The sequence below is a fragment of the Pholis gunnellus genome (assembly GCF_910591455.1).
Source record: "Pholis gunnellus genome assembly, chromosome: 9".
In the NCBI taxonomy this organism is placed as follows: domain Eukaryota; kingdom Metazoa; phylum Chordata; class Actinopteri; order Perciformes; family Pholidae; genus Pholis; species Pholis gunnellus.
In genome coordinates, this window is record NC_136535.1 from 17,365,780 (window position 1) to 17,388,477 (window position 22,698).

General features: G+C 41.6%; 1 protein-coding gene across 2 annotated transcripts; it reads right to left on the reverse strand.

Annotated features, from left to right (window-relative positions):
* Positions 1-961: 961 nt before the first annotated feature.
* fam168a (family with sequence similarity 168 member A) lies at positions 962-22,027 on the reverse strand. Of its 2 annotated transcripts, none has more exons than XM_079166623.1 (7): positions 21,934-22,027; positions 11,073-11,164; positions 7,849-7,929; positions 3,873-4,018; positions 3,151-3,337; positions 2,425-2,551; positions 962-2,249 (listed from the first exon to the last, which is right to left on the reverse strand). In XM_079166623.1, the coding sequence occupies exons 2-6, from the start codon at positions 11,140-11,142 to the stop codon at positions 2,439-2,441; spliced, it is 597 nt and encodes a 198-aa protein (XP_079022749.1). In that variant the 5' UTR covers positions 11,143-11,164; positions 21,934-22,027; the 3' UTR covers positions 962-2,249; positions 2,425-2,438. The 2 variants fall into 2 exon arrangements, with proteins under 2 accessions (XP_079022749.1, XP_079022750.1); XM_079166624.1 differs by lacking the exon at positions 21,934-22,027 and adding an exon at positions 11,802-11,878.
* Between the last annotated feature and the right edge of the window lie 671 nt (positions 22,028-22,698).

A 22,698-nucleotide genomic window follows, 5' to 3' on the forward strand; every position in this document is an offset into this window, starting at 1 on the left:
CTTTTTTGTGTGTGTAAATCCTGAAATAATAAATTATTTATTACCTAAGAATTACCTAAATATTAAACCCCGCCACCACTACTTGGTATGTTTGTAGTGGTAGAATGGGTCGTCATACTGCCTTTGAACACAAACGCCTTTACATGTACGAGAATAAGAAGGCAAGAGAGAATGGCTGTATATGGTCCACGTCTCATTGGCTCAATTATCCTCATCTGATGACCATCAAGGTTATGCTGGATTTTTTATTTTTTTTTAAATGGAGAATTATGTTTAAAATGCAGTCAGTAAAAGCAGAAATGTGTCCTTTCAAGAAATGTGAACAAACTAAATAAAAAGAGAACACATGGATTCATCTTTTTCATGAAAACTGCTAAAAGTCTCAAAAGTCAACTGGACTGAAGCCGAAGTGACAACACGTCATCACGGCTCTGCACGCTTCTTAAACTAGCCATGAACACTAAAAACCAGCACCTTTTTGAGTCCTCTTGCAATTCGCATGTATTAAACAAAAATGTTAACCCAAATTCAGAGAATACCTAATCATCACTATGACATGGACACACGTCAACGCCCTCTGATTGGCCACAACTTCTTCCTAAATGTGGCGCACAACGACACGCCATTGGTTTGGTGTTTTCAGCACTCTCACAACTGTGGATTGAAACTCTATCCTTCTACCGGCACACATGTATTGGACTGGTCCATCGATACCTGTATGCTCAAGAGTCTGGGTTTCTATTTGCTGAGTGTTAGCTTACAAAGTCCTTGCCTGGAAGAAGGAAGGAGGAGGCGATGTAATCACAGTGAGGAATCAATGTACAATGCAAGTAGTGCAAAATGGCACAAACTCGAATGTCTTGTACCTTTGAAATGAACGGACCCGACTGTGAATATCTGATCTCCTCCTCCCTCCTTCCCTCCCTCCCTCCTCGTTGTCTGATCTCCCCGTCTTGTCCCGCTCTCCTCTCTTTCCGCCAACACAATCCCTTTAAACTCCTTCTCTGCTGTCTGCCATGCACGCCCCTACAAATCCATGTCATGCATGTGTGTGTGTGTGTGTGTGTGTGTGTGTGTGTGTGTGTGTTGATCAGTAACAACCTAACTGGAAGGTATTGTGCAGTAAGTGCCACTAAGAGATCGTGTGTTTTCCGACGCACCACAGGAGCCCCTGTGTGTGTGTGTGTGTGTGTGTGTGTGTGTGTGTGTGTGTGTGTGTGTGTGTGTGTGTGTGTGTGTGTGTGTGTGTGTGCGAAAGTGAGCATGACCACCCAACGCCGTTGACACGGTTATTATAAATATTCTTACATTTTCTAAACGCAGTGACCTACGCTAATGTTAAGATTCCGATAGTGTCACAACATACTAGCCTGCATAGTATGTAGCACGAAGGACGTGATGTTTGTCTTAGTGTGTACGATGTGGACACAGTGGGACACGCAGCAGGATGGGTAATGGTCAGTAAGTGCTCTGCTCATAGCACCCACGTGGAGATGTAACGACAGGGACGATGCCAGACTACTGCCAGACGGACAGCTATGCGCTGGAAGACGACTGAGATTAAAACTGAAAAAAAGAAACAAAGTGGAAAAAAAAGGGTGAAAAAGAAGAAGGAAGAACAAAAAGGTAGAAAAAAGTAATTCAGTTGAATGTGGTCAAAAGAAAAAAAAAAGGATAAAAAAACTTAAATAACCCAGAAAACTAAATTGCTCTTAATGTTAAAACCCTGTGCTGATATCTAGTTGTTAAAACTTTGGCAGCATAAGTCAATGAGTCTTTGTAGTGACTGACGGAGATGATAATGAGGAATAAGTGCCCAATATATTCCAGCCAACTGAGCAGCAGCAGCAGGAAGGACCACACACGCACACACACACGCACACACACACACACGCACGCACACACCAGCACAACACAGAAACAGGAGCAACTGACACCCGTGATTGGTCAAGAGTCCTTCTGGAGTTCCAATGACAGACACATAAAAACAAAAAGATGAGGAGATAAAAATAAGAAACAAAAACAAACCATAGAAAACAAGATAATGACTGGTTGGCAAATGAACAGAGAAAAATAAAAGCAGCTTTTTGTAAAAACGTTAGAGAATGTCGCATACTAACAATAACAATAATAGTAAAGTGGCTGTTGCACTTTAGTTTTGTTCTTGCAGACAGGTGCCGAGTTCCCATGGTTACCATTGGGAGCCCGTGTAAGATTTGAGCAGTTGCATACGATGGTGGACTCCAGATCTGGTGGGAGAAGAAGAGCAGAGGTACACCTTAGTGATGGATGCCTCAGACCTCAGAGGGAATAAGAAATGTGAGGCAGCGGAGTGTGCTCACGTCTAAAAATAAGAGCGATGAGAAGGGGAGGGGGAGGCAGATGTAGGAGAGGAAACTAGGGTGCAGTGGTGAGGGTACTCACATGATGGGTGGGCTCTACCAGTGGGGCGGTACGTAGCTGTACCCAGGTGTCCCTTGGGGCCTGTAGGTTGGCACAGTAACTGGGTGTCCTCCGATCTGGGCGTGCTGGGGCGTTGTCAACAGGGTCCCTAAACAAGTAAACAACAACAAAGAGTCATTTTTACAATTCATCTGCTGAACAACTATGGAGGCTTGTGGCTGTAGATGTTGTCATTGTACTTGACGACTTTCAGGTCAGCATCTTGATGCGACACCTTAGTAAGTATCTTGGTATATTTTCCCGGGTTTTCCGTGATGATGTTAGTTTAAATAAAACTAAAAAATGACCTGCCTACCTTGATCATATACAATTAAATGACTAAATAACCAAATGGATCTAAGAAACCAATTTACTTTCATTATTGATTTCTCCAATGATCTCGATCAATTTCTGGTCTACGAAATGGCAACAAATGGCAAAACAAATGCCCAAAATAAGTTACCAGAGCTCTGGACGGTGGTTGAAAATGTGTTGTTTTATTCAACCAACCGTCCAAAGCACAAACATATTCACTTTCCTATCTTTGAAGATGAATAAAACCAGAAAATATTCACATTTGATATTGTCAAACAGAGATCATTTTTGCGATTTTACAGTCAAAGACAGAACAGTGACGACATTGGGGGGCATTAGCCAGTCTGAACACGGTAATAAACAAACATGTCGGGGTCCCGGTGGTTCTCTTACCTGCACTCATGGCCATGGTTGTGCCAGCTACCATCCCCATGGCAGCCATGCCGTTGTTGCGTTGAGCTTGTACGGGGACGGGGGCCGGGTAGAGGGCCGTGGAGGGGATGCTGTTAGGCTGCACCACGGTGGTGTGATGGATCACGTGGGGCTGAGCCGCATACACCGGCTGGGTGTAGTACGCTCCCTGTCGGGACGGACACGGGGGGGGGGAAAGAGTTCGGTGAAGCTGAGGGTGAGCATTTGTGCGAGACAAATAAAAAGCTTATTGTAACATTTAAATGTTTTAATTCACTTGAAGGAGCTCGAAGGAAGAAGGTTTAACTACTCGGGAAGCATTCTCCACTGCAGGAACAAGTAAAGGAGACAGAAAACTCATCTTCCTGCTTCTACATCCCCAAATTAAAAAGAACAAATTACAAAAGAACAAAATGATGGCGTTGCTGTTGACTTGTGACGGTGTAACTGCATCTCTAACAGAGCAACTGCTTTAATCTGTAGTCGGCTTAATTTGCTCAATCACCAGGGTTTTTCTGTGGGAACGCAAACTAAATTGACTTTTAGGTCCCAGGTTTTGTTTGAGAGTTTAACTTCCGGAGCTCATTGAGACTATGAGACCGCGGTATGAATCATATTAACCCACAAACAACCCGTCACTTAGATTAAACCAGAGTACAGAGTGTGTCTCCAGGGTAATGTCAGATGTAACTCAGTATCCTTACCTGCGTGTATAGGTTCTGCTGAGGGTAGGCACTGCGGATGGGGTACATGGCTGTTGGGTACGGGGTGGGAGTGGGGGTGTAGGGAGGGGGCGCTCCATTTGACTGAGTGGGGGGCACTTTGTACTGGGTGCCTGCTGAAGTATATCCTAAAAAAACAACACGTCACAAGGAAAAGAGCAGAAAGACAGATTTAGAAATATACAACGATAGAGCAACATCAATCATTGCATCACGGAGGATAATTCACTACAATCGACCACTAACACACACACACACACACACACACACACACACAAGTATTCATGTGATCTATTGTTAGTAAACACATGATTAGAGCAGCTTCAAGTTAGCACAATCCACTGAAAGGTCATTCTTAACTGAACATCAGTTGGATGTCATGAATGGACAAAAAATATAATCAAAACACTCTAATTTGGGGTTGTAGCAAAACCAAATGAGTGAAATATTTAATCAAACGAGTGTGTCTCAAAAACATCCTTCGTTTAATTATTCAACATCAACATTCAAACGTAGTTAATTAACATTCAACCATTGTGATAATCGATTAACAGTTTAGTTTCTTCTCCACTGGGCTGCTTCCTCTGGTCTTACATTATAGTGACATCTTATATTTTGTGAATCTGATCTGTTGCTGCTTGGACAAAACTATCTTTTATGATGAATTATAGATCAAACGATATTCATTAGTTGCAGCCTCATTCAGATGTTTTCTCTTTTGCATTTCCTACATAATCCACCAGATGGGGAACTGGTGCCGCCTTTTAATGGGTCTGAAGTCTCAAAACAATGCGAGCCAAGGGTGAGTCAAAGAGTCTAATTTTACCACGATGTTTGAAGCTGGCATTACTGTGTTGCATACTGCAAGAGTGTAGCTCTGTAGCCAACGTATAGGGAGCATCATCACCTTTTTTTATGGACAATATACAGTCAAGCAACCAACATTAGTGGCACACAGGATTTAAGTGAAGCCACCATTGAACACTACTCTTACAACACTACCTCAGAAGGTTGAAAAGCACAAGGCGTACTGTCGGACAGTGAAGGCATCTGGCTCAGACCGCTGCATTAATGTTCTCTGGGCTCTGCTCTGTGGGCTGCAGTACTGCTGAGCCGCCACTGGGAGGAGCCTGAAGGTCAAACATGCTACTAGCTAGTTGCTGCTGTGGAGCTTATGAAAGCCCGTCTCTCACACAAGGACAAGGGAACAAAGAGATGCTGGGGCTGCTATGTGCGTCTGATAGTGTGTGTGTGTGTGAGTATGCACACACACATACACACACACACACACACACACACGTTTGCAGCGCATTAGAGGACAATGGTGTGTGACAATTGCACAAAAACCCTGCTGATAGAAAACGGTTCGTCTATTCAATGGTCATGAGAAATAATGACATTGTCCAAAGACACGTTTTTAAATCAGAGCGTAGCGGGCTTGTCTGGAAGTTGATGTTTGTCTGGGACACAAAATCTAAAGACTTTTAATTTCAGCATACGTTTAAGCACTGCAGCATGCAGAGAATTAAATGTGCAGTTAAATATTACCACTGCGGATGTAAAAAAAAAAATAACACTTCAATAATTAGGCTCCTTTGTTGGAAGGAAGCTGGCTGAGGTTTGCCAACGCATACCTGATATGTTGTTAGACTTCTAAAAGATAAAACCAAGCTGGGGGAGGGGACGAGAGGAGAGGAGGTTCAAAAGCAGCCCAGACGACATCTACAAGCACACCCTGCCTCAATAAGATACTTCAAATTCAGGAGAATACTATTCGAGTAGCTATTCCCCTCCCGTTCAGAAAATACCATCTTTTGTCGATTGATAGTAATTAATACTTTCAAAATATGTTTTTAAGCCAAACTTCACTCATATTATACCAGATGTTTGACATTATATAAGCCCTTCCCTTTCTCCTCAGCAACGTACTGGACAACAATTTGTTGTTTTGTGCTTGCAAATCTTAAATTGTGATACCTGCCTACAGAAAATTCATAAAACCTAAATAACTGTAGTCAAGCAAGAAAAGAAGCCGTCCTATAAACTGCTTTTAATACAGACGGGCGGTAATTCATCTGAGGTCCCTTAAAACTATCAAGAGCAGGTAAACCAAAGATCATACTGACACGGCCTGCGACCGCCTAGTTATTCAGTTATCGATTGCCGAAATGTTATTTGCCAATTGAAGTCACTACCAAATAGATGTTTCATTTAACACACAAGCTTGATCTTTGAACTCCTCCAGTCTGTGCTTCTAGAGTGAACCGTTTCAAGACCCGGCCACACCGAACTTAATCTATATCTATACAGACGCACCATATCTGGAGAGCATTGAGACAACTGTTATTCCATCTGCTACGGGGACCAGACCGTGAGCCCCAGCTGAGCACGTCTCTGCTGCAATACGGCTACTGGCAGCTGTTATCGGCTAGCTGTTAGCGGCTAGCTTCCCTCTCCTTCACCATCGGTGCCCTTTAGGCTGAGATCACCACTCAGTCCACACTGCCTTCACACCGCTGCGACAACCGTCTTTGCTCAAAATATTCTATCATAAAGCCGGAGTGATTGTGTGGAAACATTTTTGTTCTCCGTCACACTTTTTTGTTTTAGGTGTCGTATGCATAAATGGAGCATGAATGCATTGCAGCTCTGTGGATCGGCAGTTGTAAGATTTCAAATTGAAATGTGTAATTTATTCAACACATTAAGTGATTTCCCAGCATGAACCTAAACACTGACAAACTTTAATTAAATACAAACACTTTACTGAACTGCTTCACAGTGTGAACTGAATGATTACTCATCAGAAACTTATTTATGGGAGTTGTCTAAGATGAAATGGTGGCGCATCTATTGGTCGTTCAAGGCCGTTCATTTTATACGTATTTATATCAAAAACATTGTTTTTAATTATTATTTCAGCAGACTTGGCAGCATTTACAATTAAAAGCTATCTTTGGAGGTCCTACAATCTGAAACTCAATCTCTACTAATTTTGTGAACTTTTCCCCAGAGTGTATACACTTAAAACATTCCTCTTTATTTATACATTTATACATTAGTCTGCATTTGGTTTTACAGTGGAAACTGTTTGTAGTGATCACGTCTGTCTGGGTCAAATTAAATCACTATAAGCGGATGATTATTAAAACTATTATCTTTACCACACAGCAACAGCTTCAGGTAGCCTGCAGGAAGCAGCCGGGTTAGCGTGAGGCAAAATACCATGGGAGTTAAGGGAAGAAAAAAAAAAATGCATTACTGTAGAATTACACGTATGAAAAGTCCCAAAATGAACACTATAAGAGGACTACTTCATTACTATAAGCAAGTTATTTAAACATTTGTACAGGGAATAATTCCAGGTTCTTTACCCATATAAGCGGTTAATCACTGTAAACATGATCACTATAAGCAGCTTCCATTGTATTTTGAATTTACATCTGTAACAGTATTGTACTGTCAGGTTTGCACAGATGATTGTTGCATTATTGCCGTTTACCAACTGAAATGTGATGTTTGACTCTCAATGGGAGCGACGTAATAACGCTCTAGGCTCTCTGGCTCTGTTTGTTTATATTGTAAGATTCTATCCACGTGTTTCAACTCGTTACATTTCGCTCTGTAGTCTTCACATTTCTCTTTATTGTATTGTGCAAGTAAAGAGATAAATAGGAAACAGAATCATATATAATGATGTGCAATCATCTGCATGTACCAGTGTGTCTGTGTGACACACAGACACACTGGTACATCAAACTTCAATGGATCCCTCACACTCACTGTGTTCATCTCTGATGGTTTCTCCCTTGAAAACTGACAAACATCACGCTAATTAATTCCCAAAAAAAACTCAGTGCACTGACAAGCAATTTCTCCCGACTCATTACGTTGTTCAATGTAAACAAAGTCATTTAATGGTTAGTGTGTGTGTGTGTGTGTGTGCGTTAGGGCTCACCTGGTGGATACCCAGGACTGCCTGTTTGATAAAGGTTGGGTGTATAGGTGGGAGCCGTGGCCGGATACCCTCCTGGATAGCCTGAAGAACATCACAGACGAGAGAGAACATATCAGAAACCATATCTGAACAAACAGAGAGGGCCACAGATGTACATAACAAAGACACACAGGTAGGGCAGAACAGTATTTGGTTTAGAACAGGATGTGCACAGATGGCGCTCATTAAAAAAATGTCTGCACCAATAACACAGTCGGCTGAATGCATCTTACATACAGACGAGACACACCTGCCAATATGGCGTGGGAGGAGATAAATTCAGCAACACATTAGTAATGCAAGCAGACACGTGTGAGGGGGGGGGGGCACACACACAAACACTTTTGTGTCATCAATTACACGTCGAGCAAACAAAGGTGCGAGTTCGAACAGAGCAAGACAAAGAGGGAGGGAGGAGAAACGCAGGAGCATTAAAGAGACGGTGCGGTAAGTGAGCGGAGTGCTGCTCCCTGAGTCGATCTCACAGACTGCGTTCTGTGGCTCTACGTAGCTCTGGCTGCTGCAGGGTGGGCCGCTCACACGTAACGGCTTTAATAAACAACGGCATCAGTCTACGCTGCAGCGGAGGGTTGGGATGGTTAATCAATCTGTGCTCCGCTCAATACGTTTTTATTATAGATTAAGTAACTAAAAACCAATTTAAAAAAAAAAAAAGCATTACATTTTTAATTGAGCCTAAATGTCCATAACGGGCACGATAAGTGCTGAAAATGTTGGCTGATCAAATGATTAGTCCACAAACTTAGTGGACAACAATTTCGATAACTGACAAATATTAGTGACGTGAAATAAACATCCTTTCATTTCAACTTCTCTAATTAGAGCTTTTGACGCAGCACTGCACGCTTCTAGAGGTTTGGAACAGAATGTCTGGTGAGTTGTTCAATTAGCTGTTCATATAAATTGATTCAGAAGCTTTCATTAAATGATAACAGACCAGATGTTACATCCCTATAAAAACTCACTGAACTATTAGTATTAACAAAATGTTTAAGTTTGATATTTAAGAGCTACTTACATGTATAAATATTCGCATTTGCTTTTTGAAACAAAAAAGCTAAATCAGTAATTAACTGCATATCTTGAACGCACCATCCTTACCTCAAATTAAATATTTTTTAACTATTTTTCGCAATAATGTCATATGTTGACCCGAGTAACAAACAAACCTAATAACCTAAAAATATAATGCTCCTTAAAATTGAGACTGAAATATACCATCAACCGGGTAATAAGTCTATTCCTAAAAGTGAGTTTGTTAATAAAACGGACTAAATTATTCATCCAAGATTTGAACCACAACAACCAACAACGTTTGGCTCTTCTCTGTTGCATAAGACTCAGAAAATAATCCCTGAAAAACAAGCTGCTCCTCAGACTGTGTCACGTGTGTGTGCGTGTCTTCCCATGGAAGCACATAACTGTAAGCTACACAAATACTCTCATTTTAATGCATCAAATATATATATTTTTTAAAGTGTGTGCAGCTTGTCGGTGATTACATCATCTAAACAAGCATCATTCCTGCAGGCAACTTTGATATGCAGCTCAAACTCCTTCAAAAAGGATGGAGAGAAAGGAACTGAAAAGACATAAAAAAAGGAGCAGCCAGATTAGCCCAGCTCCATGCGTCTGATTCACGTTGAAAAGATGTCACAAGAGGCCGTCTTTTTGTGGCATAACACAGTGTGATGTAACCAATTTAACCAGCTGACCTGGATGTCAAAATGTGAAGCTACTCCGCCGAGTTTCTGCTTCTCTGACTTTGCCTCATTTACACGTCTGACCTCAAACAGCTTATGTTCATTACGACCACAAAGAATTGCTGCTTTTGTTCTTCCATCTTCTTGGTGACCGCCATCTCTGACATTCCTTGAACCTCGTTCAACACCTTCTATCCTGCACCCTTGATCTGTAAACTGTCTTTTCTATTTGCAGCAATCATATGTTGTTTGTTGGGCTCAAAATGTTAATGCTTTGTTCAAATGCTCCCTCTCTGAAACACATTCTATAGACTTTGGGGAAAACAGAGATCGTCTGTGGTCTTTCCATTATCTTTGGATAAGATGGTTCATTAATTTCAAACAATACCAACACATTTTGTATCTTGTAAGCTAAAGGTGCACCGTAATAATATGCATTTAGAGCCCTGTTTTGTTAGCAGCACGATGGCGTTACTGTGCGGTGTGACGGTGCAGCACTACTGACCTACACCTCTGGTAATTTGTGTGGCAGTGTGTAGCGTAGCGAGTTTCTGAATAAATGAAACAAAAAAAATGTACTTAGCTAGAATAACATTATAGGGGTGGGGGGGGGGGGGGGGGGGGAATCTAATGTTAGATGCGTCTCTTGACAGATTATGGACAGCGAAAACTCAATAATTGGAAATTTAAAACTCAAAATTATGATCGCCTCTAACAATTCTGTGACACCGGGCTCTCCATTTCTTACCGCCGTCCCTGAACACAACAGACGTAATACTCATCTTGTCAGTTTGCTTCTCCATCCGCCCGACTCGGGAAGCGAATCACAAAGTAGATTGCAACTTTTTTTTGCCACGGATTCGCGCCCCTACTCAAGTTACTGAGAACCTGTTTCACACTTTGGAACCGAGATACAAACATTCATCTCTACGTTTTTAATTAACGGACGCGCCGACACTCGACAACAAAACCAAAGCTTAAGTCATGGAATCACTGAGGATGGAAGAATCTTGTGTCGACGTAACCGCGCACACATTGTTCCAGGAAGCGTTATTTTTGTATCAGAGCTGGTACAGAATGTGTACAGACCGTAACAGGAGGAGATGTTTGAAGAGAAGTCTATGTTATTTATTAGTGAATAATGTCAAATGACTCAGAACACGCTGAATTCTGTGCTTTTACTGCCAGGCTGCTGCTACAGGCCCAATTATATTTATTTTCTTGTTGGTTCTCTTTGCAATGCTGGGAAATGTAACCCTCTAGTTGACGCATCTCTTGTATTTATTACCAATATTGAATTAATGAAAAGATAATGGAAGTACATTTTTTTTTTTTTTTAATTACGAATCATTACAAATATGCAGCGTTTTAAAAACAAAACTCAGCAGCAGTATTGTTTGTCACTTACAGGTCATAGTGGTAGAGAGGATGATTGTGTGTGTGTGCGCGCATTAGTCTTACCTGCAAAGGCCATGTTCTTAGGGTTTCCATATGGAGTGCCAGGCTGAACAGGGCTGTAGACGGGATTCATAGCTGAAGCTAACCTGTTCTTACTGAGAAAGAATGTGGCGGAGAGGGCAGGGAGGATAAGAGAAGACAGAAGAAAAATGGAGGAGAGAGAGAGAGAGAGAGAGAGAGACGTAAGCCGTGTAAATTGGAAAGAAAATTGTTTCCGATTACCAAGCATACGCACACACACACTCATCACGCACATAAACCCCAAACCATGATTCTTAAGGCGACATCCAGCTGATGGATTTTGCCAGCATGCAAAAAAAGAAAAGAAATAAAGCCCCGTGATGTCTCACCGTCAAGTAGGCTCAACACAAGTATGTATGTAAAAAAAATAAATGGAATAAATGAGGCACGAGTACGCATGGATCCACTGAAAAATAATGGTTTGGCATCACCGTGTGGCGTTAAATACATCTTGCCAAAAATGTTGCACATCTACCTTATTTTGACTACTGCACCTAACAAGGCAGGGCGAGCTCTGGTGCTGGCAATGGTTGGGATGAAGGTGACCAGTATCAGGGCCACTTATACTACATCTCCCATAAAGCCATCTTCCTCCCCGATGCAGATGAAAATATCTCAAGTGCTCCAACTTACCTGGCCATGGAGAATATGGGCATGGGAAATAGTATACATGTGTGTGTGTGTGAGTGTGTGTGCATGCGTGCCCCGTACCTCTTGTGCGTGTCTGGTTGATACATGAAACTGAATTTGTCTGTGGGATGCCCGCTCGCCATTCTTGCTGTATGCAAATGAGGAAGGAGTGGAAGTGGATATGCAAATCTGAAATTAAAACAGCGAGAGGTCATGATTACAAAGAACACAGGAAAAGGAAAAAATAAAATAAAAAATAATAGCTAAAAAAAAAAAAAAAAAAGCAAGCACCAGTGCAACAGCAAATGGTTAGTGACGCAGCAGGGGAGACAGTGATTCATGTGAGTTTGAGTGAGTGATTGTGGGGACTGCTGTGTCTTTAGCCACCAATATGCACAACTGTGCTAATTTCAAAAGTATATGGATTTTAAAAGAATGTCAATATTGTGTGAAATAGGCTGCGTTTACGTCCGTTTTAAAATCTCTTACACCATCAGTCGTCTATGTGCATACATGTTGTTTCTAACATGACGCGTGTGTGTCCGAGACAAAGTGAGGCATGAGTATGATTGTGCATTTATGTGACGTGCTGTACACAACATCCAATACAAGCAGCAAAGCAAACATTTAAGACAGCCAAATGAAAAAAAAAAAAAAAAGCACAACACACCCAGTGAGTAGGCAAGTGACGGAGAACAAAATACAGCACGAAAAAGGCCGGAGTCTTGCACCGAGCTATGAGTAAGCATGAGCCAGAGCCAGAGAAGCATCACACAAACACAAAGCGGAACAGCTGAGGAATAAATTAAAGAGGAGGAAAGGTGTGTGTGTGTGTGTGTGTATGTGTGTGTATGTGTGTGTGTGTGTGAGCTGCGTGTTATTTGAGTTCATGTGCATCTTGTGTTGATTTGTACTTCTGTTTCTGACAGAGATGGGAGCCTGTACGTGTTGGCAGTGACCGGTTCAGTCTGGTTTTCAGTGGGGCTCTGTGCTGTGCACAAGAATGCATGAAATATGTTGTGGCGAGCTCTCTCTCTCCACACACAGCACGCCACCCGTTCATCATGTACAGACTATCAATAATATGTCCAAATTCTTTTTCCCGGTAGATTTGAGAATTGGATTGTACCGAACCATCCTGGGCTTGTGCTTTGTGGCCAGTTAACCAATCCTTCAGGTGATTATAGCGTCACTGTCATAATTCCTGGGCATACACAGTACCGCGGGGATGCCAAACGGCACTGAGTGACACTTCGCATTAGGCAAAGAAGGGTTTCAGCGCTCCATCCAGGAACACCGACGTCAAAACGCCGAGAGGCACTCTGCAACTGAATGCGAGCACAAACATGAATGCAGTTGCTTTTGAGTCGTTTTGAGCACAAATTCCTTAAAATAAAAACACATATGCATGGCCCAGAAAATGAACAACAACATGAACCCGAGCGTGTTTGTGGTAATATGTCAATTGCCCAAATTCACATCTCATAACAAAGGAATTTGCCATGACAATGGATGAATCTATTGCTGCACATCACATAGTAACATTCTCATTAATCGAATGCATCTCCTATGATTTAATTCCTTCCTCTGGGACAACACGGCCCCATCTCTCAGTCTCTCTTTTAGATTTCGCTACCTCTTAAATCAGTCTCTCTACCTGCAAATGTTTGATTATTACAAAAGGCAAATATTACTCCAACTGTACCACACTGCAACATTTAAAGAAAGAAAGCAATCTGCTTAACTGGATTACCTCAAAAACGCAGCCCCCTGATTTCCCCCCAAGTGTGCAAGTTTTAACATTCAACACAGTTGATCTGCAATGTTGTGTAATGATGACTGAAAGTCTAGAGTCAAAGTGAGGCTAGCACAGTTCCTCCTGAGGGGGACATGAATGTCAGAATTCATGGCAATCCATCCCAAAGTTGTTGCTAACCCGTTAATTAGCCTCTCGTCATTTTAGCAGGCAATTATCCAACAAAACCATCAGATCCAAGTTACAGCACCCAGTGTAAGAGCTTAATCTGGTAGTGAGTCAAGTTGTAATGTGCATGTAAACGTGTAGAGGGAGGGAACAATGGCCATTAACACACGGGCAGGTGGCTAAGCTAACCCTGAGGTCTAGTGCTGCAAACACACATCCAATTACTGTGCCCGAGTAGAGAAAGACGTGTGTGTGTTCATCATCTCAGCCTGAGAAAGAGTGTGTGTAGGCAAATGTGACGAAAAGTGAATGGGTGCGAACAAGAGGGGCACCACAATGAGTCTAATGAAGGTTTGTGAGCAACAGAGGAAGGCAGGAATACATGTGATGAGTGGGAGTGTCTGTACACAACTCCCTTTGTTTCCAGGGGGAGGGGATGAGAGGAGCTTCAGGCTCTCTAGTCCTTAAAAAAAAAGAAGAAAAGCCCGTCTCTAGCCAGAAGACCGTGTGTTCCACAGACCCACCATCTATGAGAGTAGAAGACCATTCTCCAGAGCTTCAACATAAAAGAGACTTTACATTCATCCGCGGAACAGTGTAAACATCTGCAGTTGAATATGACACCACATTGCAGGTTATCTAAAAATATCAATAACACATCCAGCAAACCACAACTACAATTCTTACTTTACAAAAGGAAATATCTGCCCTTTTGGGAATTGTACCGTCCATACTGGGAGTCAGACTATCAGTTGCCATGTTGGTATACGGCTGCAATTAATGATCGGCATGTCATGCAGTATTTTCCCAATTAATCTACATCATCACATTTTCACAATCATCATTTCCTAAACCCGTCAAATGTCAATCACTTGACAAATTGAGTGTTGTCATTTGCATTTAAGACAAAGAAAGGTAGTAAATGGTTGGCATTTTGCAAGAAAAAACACTGACAGTTACTAGATGACCAAAATAAAGATGAAACTATTACCAAATAATCATCAGATGATAAGGCGTTTGGACTTATAATTTATTCAAACAGTGAGAAGATCATGTTAATATGTTTCACTGCGATACATTTTTCAATTGCCGTCTAGCAGGAAACAAGCTTCTAAAGAGCTGATATTCTACAAAAAGGTACAGCATATGTGTGCATGTGCATGAAAAAGCATTACATTTGCCAAACTGAAGCAGAGTATTTCGAGTAGCAGAACTGGTGCAAAGCCTTTGATGAGCTGCAGGTACAAGACGTTCTGTCTCTCCGGTAGCCCCCCCAATGACGAACTCGTCAAATACAGTTGGTCTCAGCTTCATTACAATTCACCGCGCGCACACGCACGCACGCACGCGCGCGCACACACACACACACACACACACACACACACACACACACACACACACACACACACACACACACACACACACACACACACACACACACACACACACACACACACACACACACACACACACACACACACACACACACAGTTGGCTTCTTCTTGTAAAAAACACATTTATCCGTCTTTACACTCCTCTCTCGTCGATACAAACGCGGCAGACTTCAAAGACAGCAGAGAGCTGCAGTGTAATGTTCCTCCATCAGTCAAAAGGGCTGAGGATGATCAAACTACATGCGACATGAAACGCTTTCTACTCCTCCGCTGACCACTGAGACGCCGTTCGATAGCTCGTGACAATCAAACCGGTGACCGTGCCACCACGTGTCTGGCCCTTTAACGGTCCGCCATCTTTGACATGAAATTGGATCTCACTTCATTTTTTTTCACCCGGCTACTCGTCTGATGAAAAACATTTCAGACAATTGGATTTGCACTGAAAACTGCTACACAACAGCCAAAATACGGTGCGTCTAGTGGATGTTGTTTGCCATTTTTGACTTGATTTGTTTAATACTTATCACTACTGTCCAAATATTAAAGTGCACATTTCATTCAAGATTCACTTGCGAGGACAAGGCTTTTCTTGGTTATGAGATGTCTCAACTTGACCTCAAGGCCATGAAAACATACAGCCATAACAAAAAATCTTTCGGATATCATTGAACATAATTGTTTTCCAATAAAAACAAATCAAATCCTCACTTTTGAGAAAGTGGAAGCAGCAAATATTTGGCTCCCCCCCGGTGAATGTCTGAAGCAATTAATTACACAATCGTTGACAATTTCTGTCGACCGACTAATGGTGTCGGCTAAACTGCAACATCAATACTCATCAAAGTGTACAAACTCACACGCACTGACATTATTAAGAAGAGCTTCCCGCTCCATGCCGTAACTTAATTTTCCAGGACTTTGTTAAGCTCTATTAGTGGGACTTCATTTGTGTAGTTACTCACACGCTGTAGCCTCAAGGCCTCAGTACACAACAACACAGCTCGTCCCAGCCTGCATGCCAACAGAGCTGCTGTGCGTCTATCTTTTCAGTGTTTTGTGTGAGCTCAGTCATTTGATAGTCGGGCCTTGCCTTGTTTCAGATCTTTAAAGATTACGCCCGCATATTTAATTTGTGTATGTTAATATAAAATGCGTGTGTTGCAAAACAATAACTGTGGTTCCATAAAGGGAGATTCCAGCAGCCCAGGGGGGAGCAGAAGAGGTAATAATGAGGGAGGAGGATTGTGAAAGAATAAACCTTTCACTCACTCACTCACACACACACACACACACACTCACACACACACAAAGAGCTCCCATTCCTAGAGAACATGTACAATACAACACAACCCCCACACCTACGCCGTCCTCCCACATAATACCTCACCAGGCAGCTACTCTTTAAAGCAACAAATCAAAACCGGTGGGCGTCATCACACTTCAGCACAGGAGAGAATAGAGCTCAACACATTTCTTTTTTTAATCCTCAAGAAGGCGGCATTTCACTTGGGTCATATGAAAAGGAAACGGAGAAATAGAAATCATGAGACGATGAACTGCTGAGTGTAATGCGGCAATTATTTGATTTTTTTTTTTTTTAAACCTACCTTTACAATGAGTCTTATATTAAATATGTAATGCAGGCAGTTTCCAATTTATTGATTTTATTATACAGCATATTATTTTATTGGTTCACTGTACTGTAGAGCTGAAACAATGAGTAACCAGGAATGGTTGTTTATTTCAGATCCTTTCTCAAATGTGAACGTTTTCTAGATTTTTTTTGTCTTCGATGATCATCAACCGAAAACCTTTGGACAAAACAAGCCATTTCAAAATATCACCTGGGCTCACTTTGTCCTGATATCTTATTGACTAAACGATTTATCAAGAACATAAAAAAGGTATATTATTTGACAAACAACCAAAAAGCTGCGTTAAAGCCCCTGGAAACGTATCATTTTAAATACTTCTCTTTGAAATGTATATTTATAGAACATATTGTGCTCATGAAGGTTTTCGTGGCTGTTGAAATAGCAGCAATGCTAACTACAGCCTGATAGCTAACACACAGGCCCAAGGGACACAGACCAAACCAACAGTGTCATGCTATCACAGTCAGCACTGACATCCATAATCAAGCCAGAGACGAGATCCATCTTGCTACAGTGCCCCCCCCCCCCTTCAACACAATCAGACCTGCCCTGCAGCATCAAGCTCCAAACAGCCCTGGGGCTATTTTGAATCTAGGACAGCACTAGACTCTTTGGGACAGCATCTCCCCTTCTTCTTTTTCCTCTGTGCCGGCTTCCTCCTACTCTATTCTCCTTTTCCAAAATCATCTCATCCGTCACGCACCTCATGGGTCTGCATCTCTGGATTATGTGAAAGCCCCAGTGAAAATGGAAATGTTACCATGAAATAAACACCCTTCGACATCATCCATTTATAGACATTTATAGACCTGCTGTGGTCACATTATAGTATGGTATGTTTTCTTAAAAAAAAAGGTATTGACACAGAGGTCAACATTTGGATATTTTGCTATGATACAGCTTGTATTAAAAATGTATGATTTCATGATTAACAAAGAAATCTAAAACTTAGTTTCTGGTGTAAAAAAGGTTAAAGTGTTGCCTTCACTAAGGCTAAAAAGGAACAGAGGGTGGTGACAAAGCTGGCCCCAACAAAGAGTCGTTTTTTAAAAGGTGTTAGAGTCTTCTGTCTAACTTTCTTATAAAGAATGAGTTCACAAAGCAACTAGGGAACTACAACATCAATAGTAGGCCTGAACGATACTGGAAAGTCTACGGCCATGAGGCTGAAACACTCTTACTCTTATTCGATGAAGATAAAAGTTTGCCAAGAGATATCTATGGCTACCACGTTACCATGAGCCAAAGTTCTACCTCTCCACTAAACCAGTTAAAAACATCTATAATCAATCAGAATATTTTACAGACTAACATGTGGTAGTGCATATCCGGCTGTAGAAACCTGAAGCTCCTACAAGACTTGTTCTTTTCCACAATTTAGCCTGCAAGAGAATTAACCCATGCTAATCGCCTCCATGATAGCAGAGTTATTAAAAGCTACTTTATTAATAAAGAAAAAGCCGACTCTGGCATGCCTGCATGTGCCGTGGTATAAATGCATCCTCAACACGGTGTTAACACTTCTATAATAATATTTGAAAAGGCAGGCACTGATGCATCCCGTCTATTGCAATAATGAGCAAATAACAAGCTGCTGGGTGAGAACAAAGATCACATTTGGTCATGAGTTTGATGTTGATTTTTTTTTTAATCTAAACATTCTTAAGAAAAATAAGACAGCGTATCATGTGTGGACAATGTATCGAATATATTTGAACACCAATATATATGTGATATATATGTGATATAAGAGCTATTCCTTGTGCATTTAAGTCATTTATTTATGCATTAAAAGCGGGCGATGTTTACATGCAGGAGACTCGCTGTCAGTTAGTTATTGTGGTGATATTCACGGTAGAGTTGCAGCTAAACTCCGATAGTTGTGCTTAGACGGCTTTAAAGCAGATGTGGTAGTGCGGAAACATGGCCGTCTGTGTATGGAATTAGTGGGCGGAGCCTGCTCAGGCCTGTGTCAGATGACCAATCAGAGCAGACAGGGCTTTTTGAAAGGGGCCTTAAAGAGACAGGCCTGCTCTAAAACAGGCCGCTTCAGACTAACAGAGGTGCTGCAGCAATGGACAACCAGTCAAATGTATTTTTTCTTTTTATATACACAGGGTGATCACTTCCCTCTATACAATGAGTTTACTTTTTCCAGCTGATTTAAGAATACATTTCTTCTTCTTCAACTTGTCAGGCTTTATCCCTTGGGTTTAATTCAATACACGTTCACTCAACACACTGCTACTGGACTACAGCATGAATAAAAACTATTGATCGTGACTGTAGGTATCAGTAATGAAACAACAACGTGCAGTGCAGACACATGTGTAGCATGTGTAAGTGTGTACTGCGTATGCGTGTGTACACAGTGGCAGACCCCCCATACGATTGACACTGAATGCATCACAACTTTGTCTCCAGGGATCAGTTCAACCTTTTATCCTTGTCCTGTATTCCCTTTGACATGTCTCCTGCCACTGTACACACACACACAGATCAAAGATCCCCACACAACAATCCATCAATGCTGATCAGGAATCTGTTCGGACAATAAAGTGTTTTGTCAGCAGATTGGCTATTTAATTAATAGACTAACCATTGCAGCTCCAATCAATAGACAAGTAATTGGCTACTATTTTGATAGTCAGTTGATCATTTAAGTCCATTCTCAAGCAAACATGGCAAATAATTATCATTTTCTTGTTCAAATGTGAGCATTTGCTGCTTTCAATTGTCTTCTATTTTGTAAAATTTGTATCTTTGGGTTTTGGACTAGCTTTGAGAAGTTCATATTAATAGTTTAACTATTAATCAATTATTAAAAAGAGATGATTAGATATTTAAAGATGATGAATATCATAATTAGTGCCCCAGTTTAAGTCATGAATTCGAATGATATAAATGTGTATTATGAAAGCCAATCTAAAGCCAGTTGTTGGTATCTGCTATTCTCTTTAAATAAATGTTGGAGGACTGTGGGCTGGACACCAGAGGAGGGTAGATCTGCTGCCGTCTGTAAGCATCTTGTTCACTGATAATAAACTCATTAAGTGGTTCGAACCGCATGGGACTGAAGAGCTAGAGAGATGGCCCGTTTTAGAACCACTGACTGTCGCAACATTAAGTGACTCCGGCTTTCTATAGTCCGACAGTTTTACGGCAGCATTGTGCAGCCCACCATTCATACACAAAATGTGCTGAACGCATGCCAAAACCCATATTTCCCACCCTTTCTTCCATCATGGCAGACAGGGGGGGGGGGGGGGGGGGGGGGGGGGGGTCACCTTAGACCGAAGATTAAACTGAAGCTCTAGTTTATGTCCACTGCAAAAAATGATGAAATGTCATCAATATACTGTAATTTCTGAGCATTGGCCCTGCATTTAATATGCCTTCATCGTGGTGATGCAACTCTGCCAGATGCTTCTTGATTTAGTCTTAAAAACACTGTGCACGGCCTTTGAATTTGCCGTATTTATTTTGGGTGCATTCAATATGACTAATGTTGTTTAGCCTCATGAAGCATAACATTTTCAAACAAACCACGTGACTGAATATCTAACATACATGGGGCCGTGTGCATCTCCCAGTCTCTACAGAAAACCATTTTGAGCTGTACACAGATAACTTGCTCTGGTGAGGGCCAAGAACAGTAGTATCTCAGAAATCCCTTTCTACAGATAAGGTTTCTTGAATTAAACTGGATTAGCAGTCGATGACTAAAGCAGGTTACCCCCCCCCCCCCAAAAAAAAAAGATGATCGTGAAGAGGATTAATTTCACCGATAAGACTAGTCGTAAGAGAGAAGAGAAATGTGCCTTAAGCATCTTGTGTAATCCTGTCTCTTTTGAACCATGTGAGGCTTCTGTGTCGTCAGTGAGTGCAGACTGCTGAATCTCTTCTAGCGCTGAAGGATTCGTTGATCAAAAGAAAATGAATCAATAAGAATCTTGATCATGATTAATAGTTCAAGTTCTTTACCGAGCCAAACATTGTCTACATCCAGCTCTCTGATTACATGTCCTTATTTTAGGAAATATAAAACATTGTTTTGATAAGGCAGAGTTGGTCAAATAAAACAAGAATTTTGAAAGTGTCATGGATTTTGAGATATTTTACACCGTATTCTGACATTTTGTAGATTGAACAATACTTGTTTGATCAAAAAAAAACTGGTCATCAAATTAATAAATACAGATCATAATCATTAGTTTCTGCCAAAACAAATTGTATTTTGCATTTGTAATACTTGTTCTAACAGTAGCCAGGGGTCTTCATCTAACCAAAAACTTTAACATCAGGAACTACATGTTTATAATGAACCTAAGAGTAAATGATGTGCATAGACTTAGTGAAAGTGGTCCATTTAAAAGCCAGTGTGCAAATGCAAATATGGCCATTATGCAGAAAGCCGCTATGGTTATTTTCAAACAGCACAAAACTCCGTTTAAGACTTAATTAGTTACACTCCAAAGATACCTTTGTTTTGTTCATATTGGGGGTTGTAATCTAGAGGAGACAGCCTGGCGTGCAGGAGTTTGTATTTAATAGATAACGTTAGTTTATATCCATCAGAGTATGGCAGCACACGGCATTCCTGAGATAGCGAGCAACGCCAAAACAGCCGTGGTTGGACAAAAAGGGTCACACTCAAACAAGCTTAAGACACCATTTTGAAAATCCACCGATTTCTAGATAACAACTCCCGAGATGCCATCTTGCCAATTATCACCAGATTAGCTACCGTTAGCATTGCTATTCAACCCATTCCGAGGCACCCCCACGCAGGAATCTATATTAGTAATGTTAGCTTAGCTTGTCTGCTAGCCTTAAAAAGAGACCCGCTAACCCCGTAGCATCCTCGCATCCCTCGGCACACGCTGCTCAAATGGCTAATTAGCGAGCTAGCTGAGTGGAGATTAGCCAACGACAATGAAACACACTCGCAGTGAGTCAGACTGGACTGCACCGGTACAATAGCGGCTACCTATACCGATCTAGGCTCAAACCACCAACGGTAAAACCGTTAATGCTGACACAACAACGACCGTTAGTGTCAGTTGGACTCCGCAATTTATGCTAGGTCGTTTAGCTTAGCCCGCTAGTCCTCCAAACTGTAGCCACCACGGAGGACAATTGAAGGGAAACGGAGGAGGAAAAAAAAGACTGGAAAACTAAGAAGTCGACACATGGACATTCCTGTCCTCCATTATAAAACATCGGAGAAGACTTACCACTTGGTCGAACAAATAAAAAGATTCCCCGTGTGTGTGTGTACGTGATGTCTCTCCCGTGTGTCTGCTCTGATCTCAGGTCGGTGCGGACTGGCTCTGCTACAGCAGCGTTTTGTCGGACCAGTGGCGCAGAGAAGACAGCTTTCACCCGAAGAGACGGCCACCGTGTGGGGGATGGGGATGCATTGCCGGGAGGGAGAGAGGAAGGGAGGGATGTAAGGATGTAAAGAGAGAGAGGAGGGAGGAGGGGGTCTGACCCACCGAGAATATATATAGTGGAGCGGTTTGGATTATAGCACAATAATAATAATAATGATCATATGTAGCGCGGATCGATATGGTTCAGACTTTTAACCACAATACAAACAGCAAATGAGAAGGGCATTAGCTTTTCATACTTGACATATATTACTGGTCCTACTCTCAAGCAATCAATAAAGGCGCATTACATTTCAAGGGTTAGCGTGACTATTGCATGCTAGTCTAATACAGATGATGTAGTTGAAGGTCTAATTGACAGGCTATTGTATAATAGCACGGTTACTTCTTTGTTCTGTTGTGTGTGTATTCGCACATTAAACGATTGAGTCTGTGGTTGTTGTGTTGATGAGAAGTGACCTATATGTTGTTGCGTATATGAATATGAGTACCGCGCTGCAGTAATATTAGTATATGTTTACAAAAGCCTGCTGATATGTGGAATCTCGAAATCAACATTGTGTGTCTGTTATATGTGGTCAGCAGCACTGTGGCGGTGAAACGGTA

What these genes read in the sequence shown, in the direction of transcription:
- fam168a (XM_079166624.1), bottom strand. Translation starts at nt 11,863, where the DNA reads ATGGCGAGCGGGCATCCCACAGACAAATTCAGTTTCATGTATCAACCA. An exon ending in CAACCAGACACGCACAAGAG is followed by an intron (nt 11,165 to 11,801) that starts GTACGGGGCACG and finishes ATTCTTTCTCAG; the next exon opens with TAAGAACAGGTTAGCTTCAG. An exon ending in AACCATGGCCATGAGTGCAG is followed by an intron (nt 2,552 to 3,150) that starts GTAAGAGAACCA and finishes TTACTTGTTTAG; the next exon opens with GGACCCTGTTGACAACGCCC.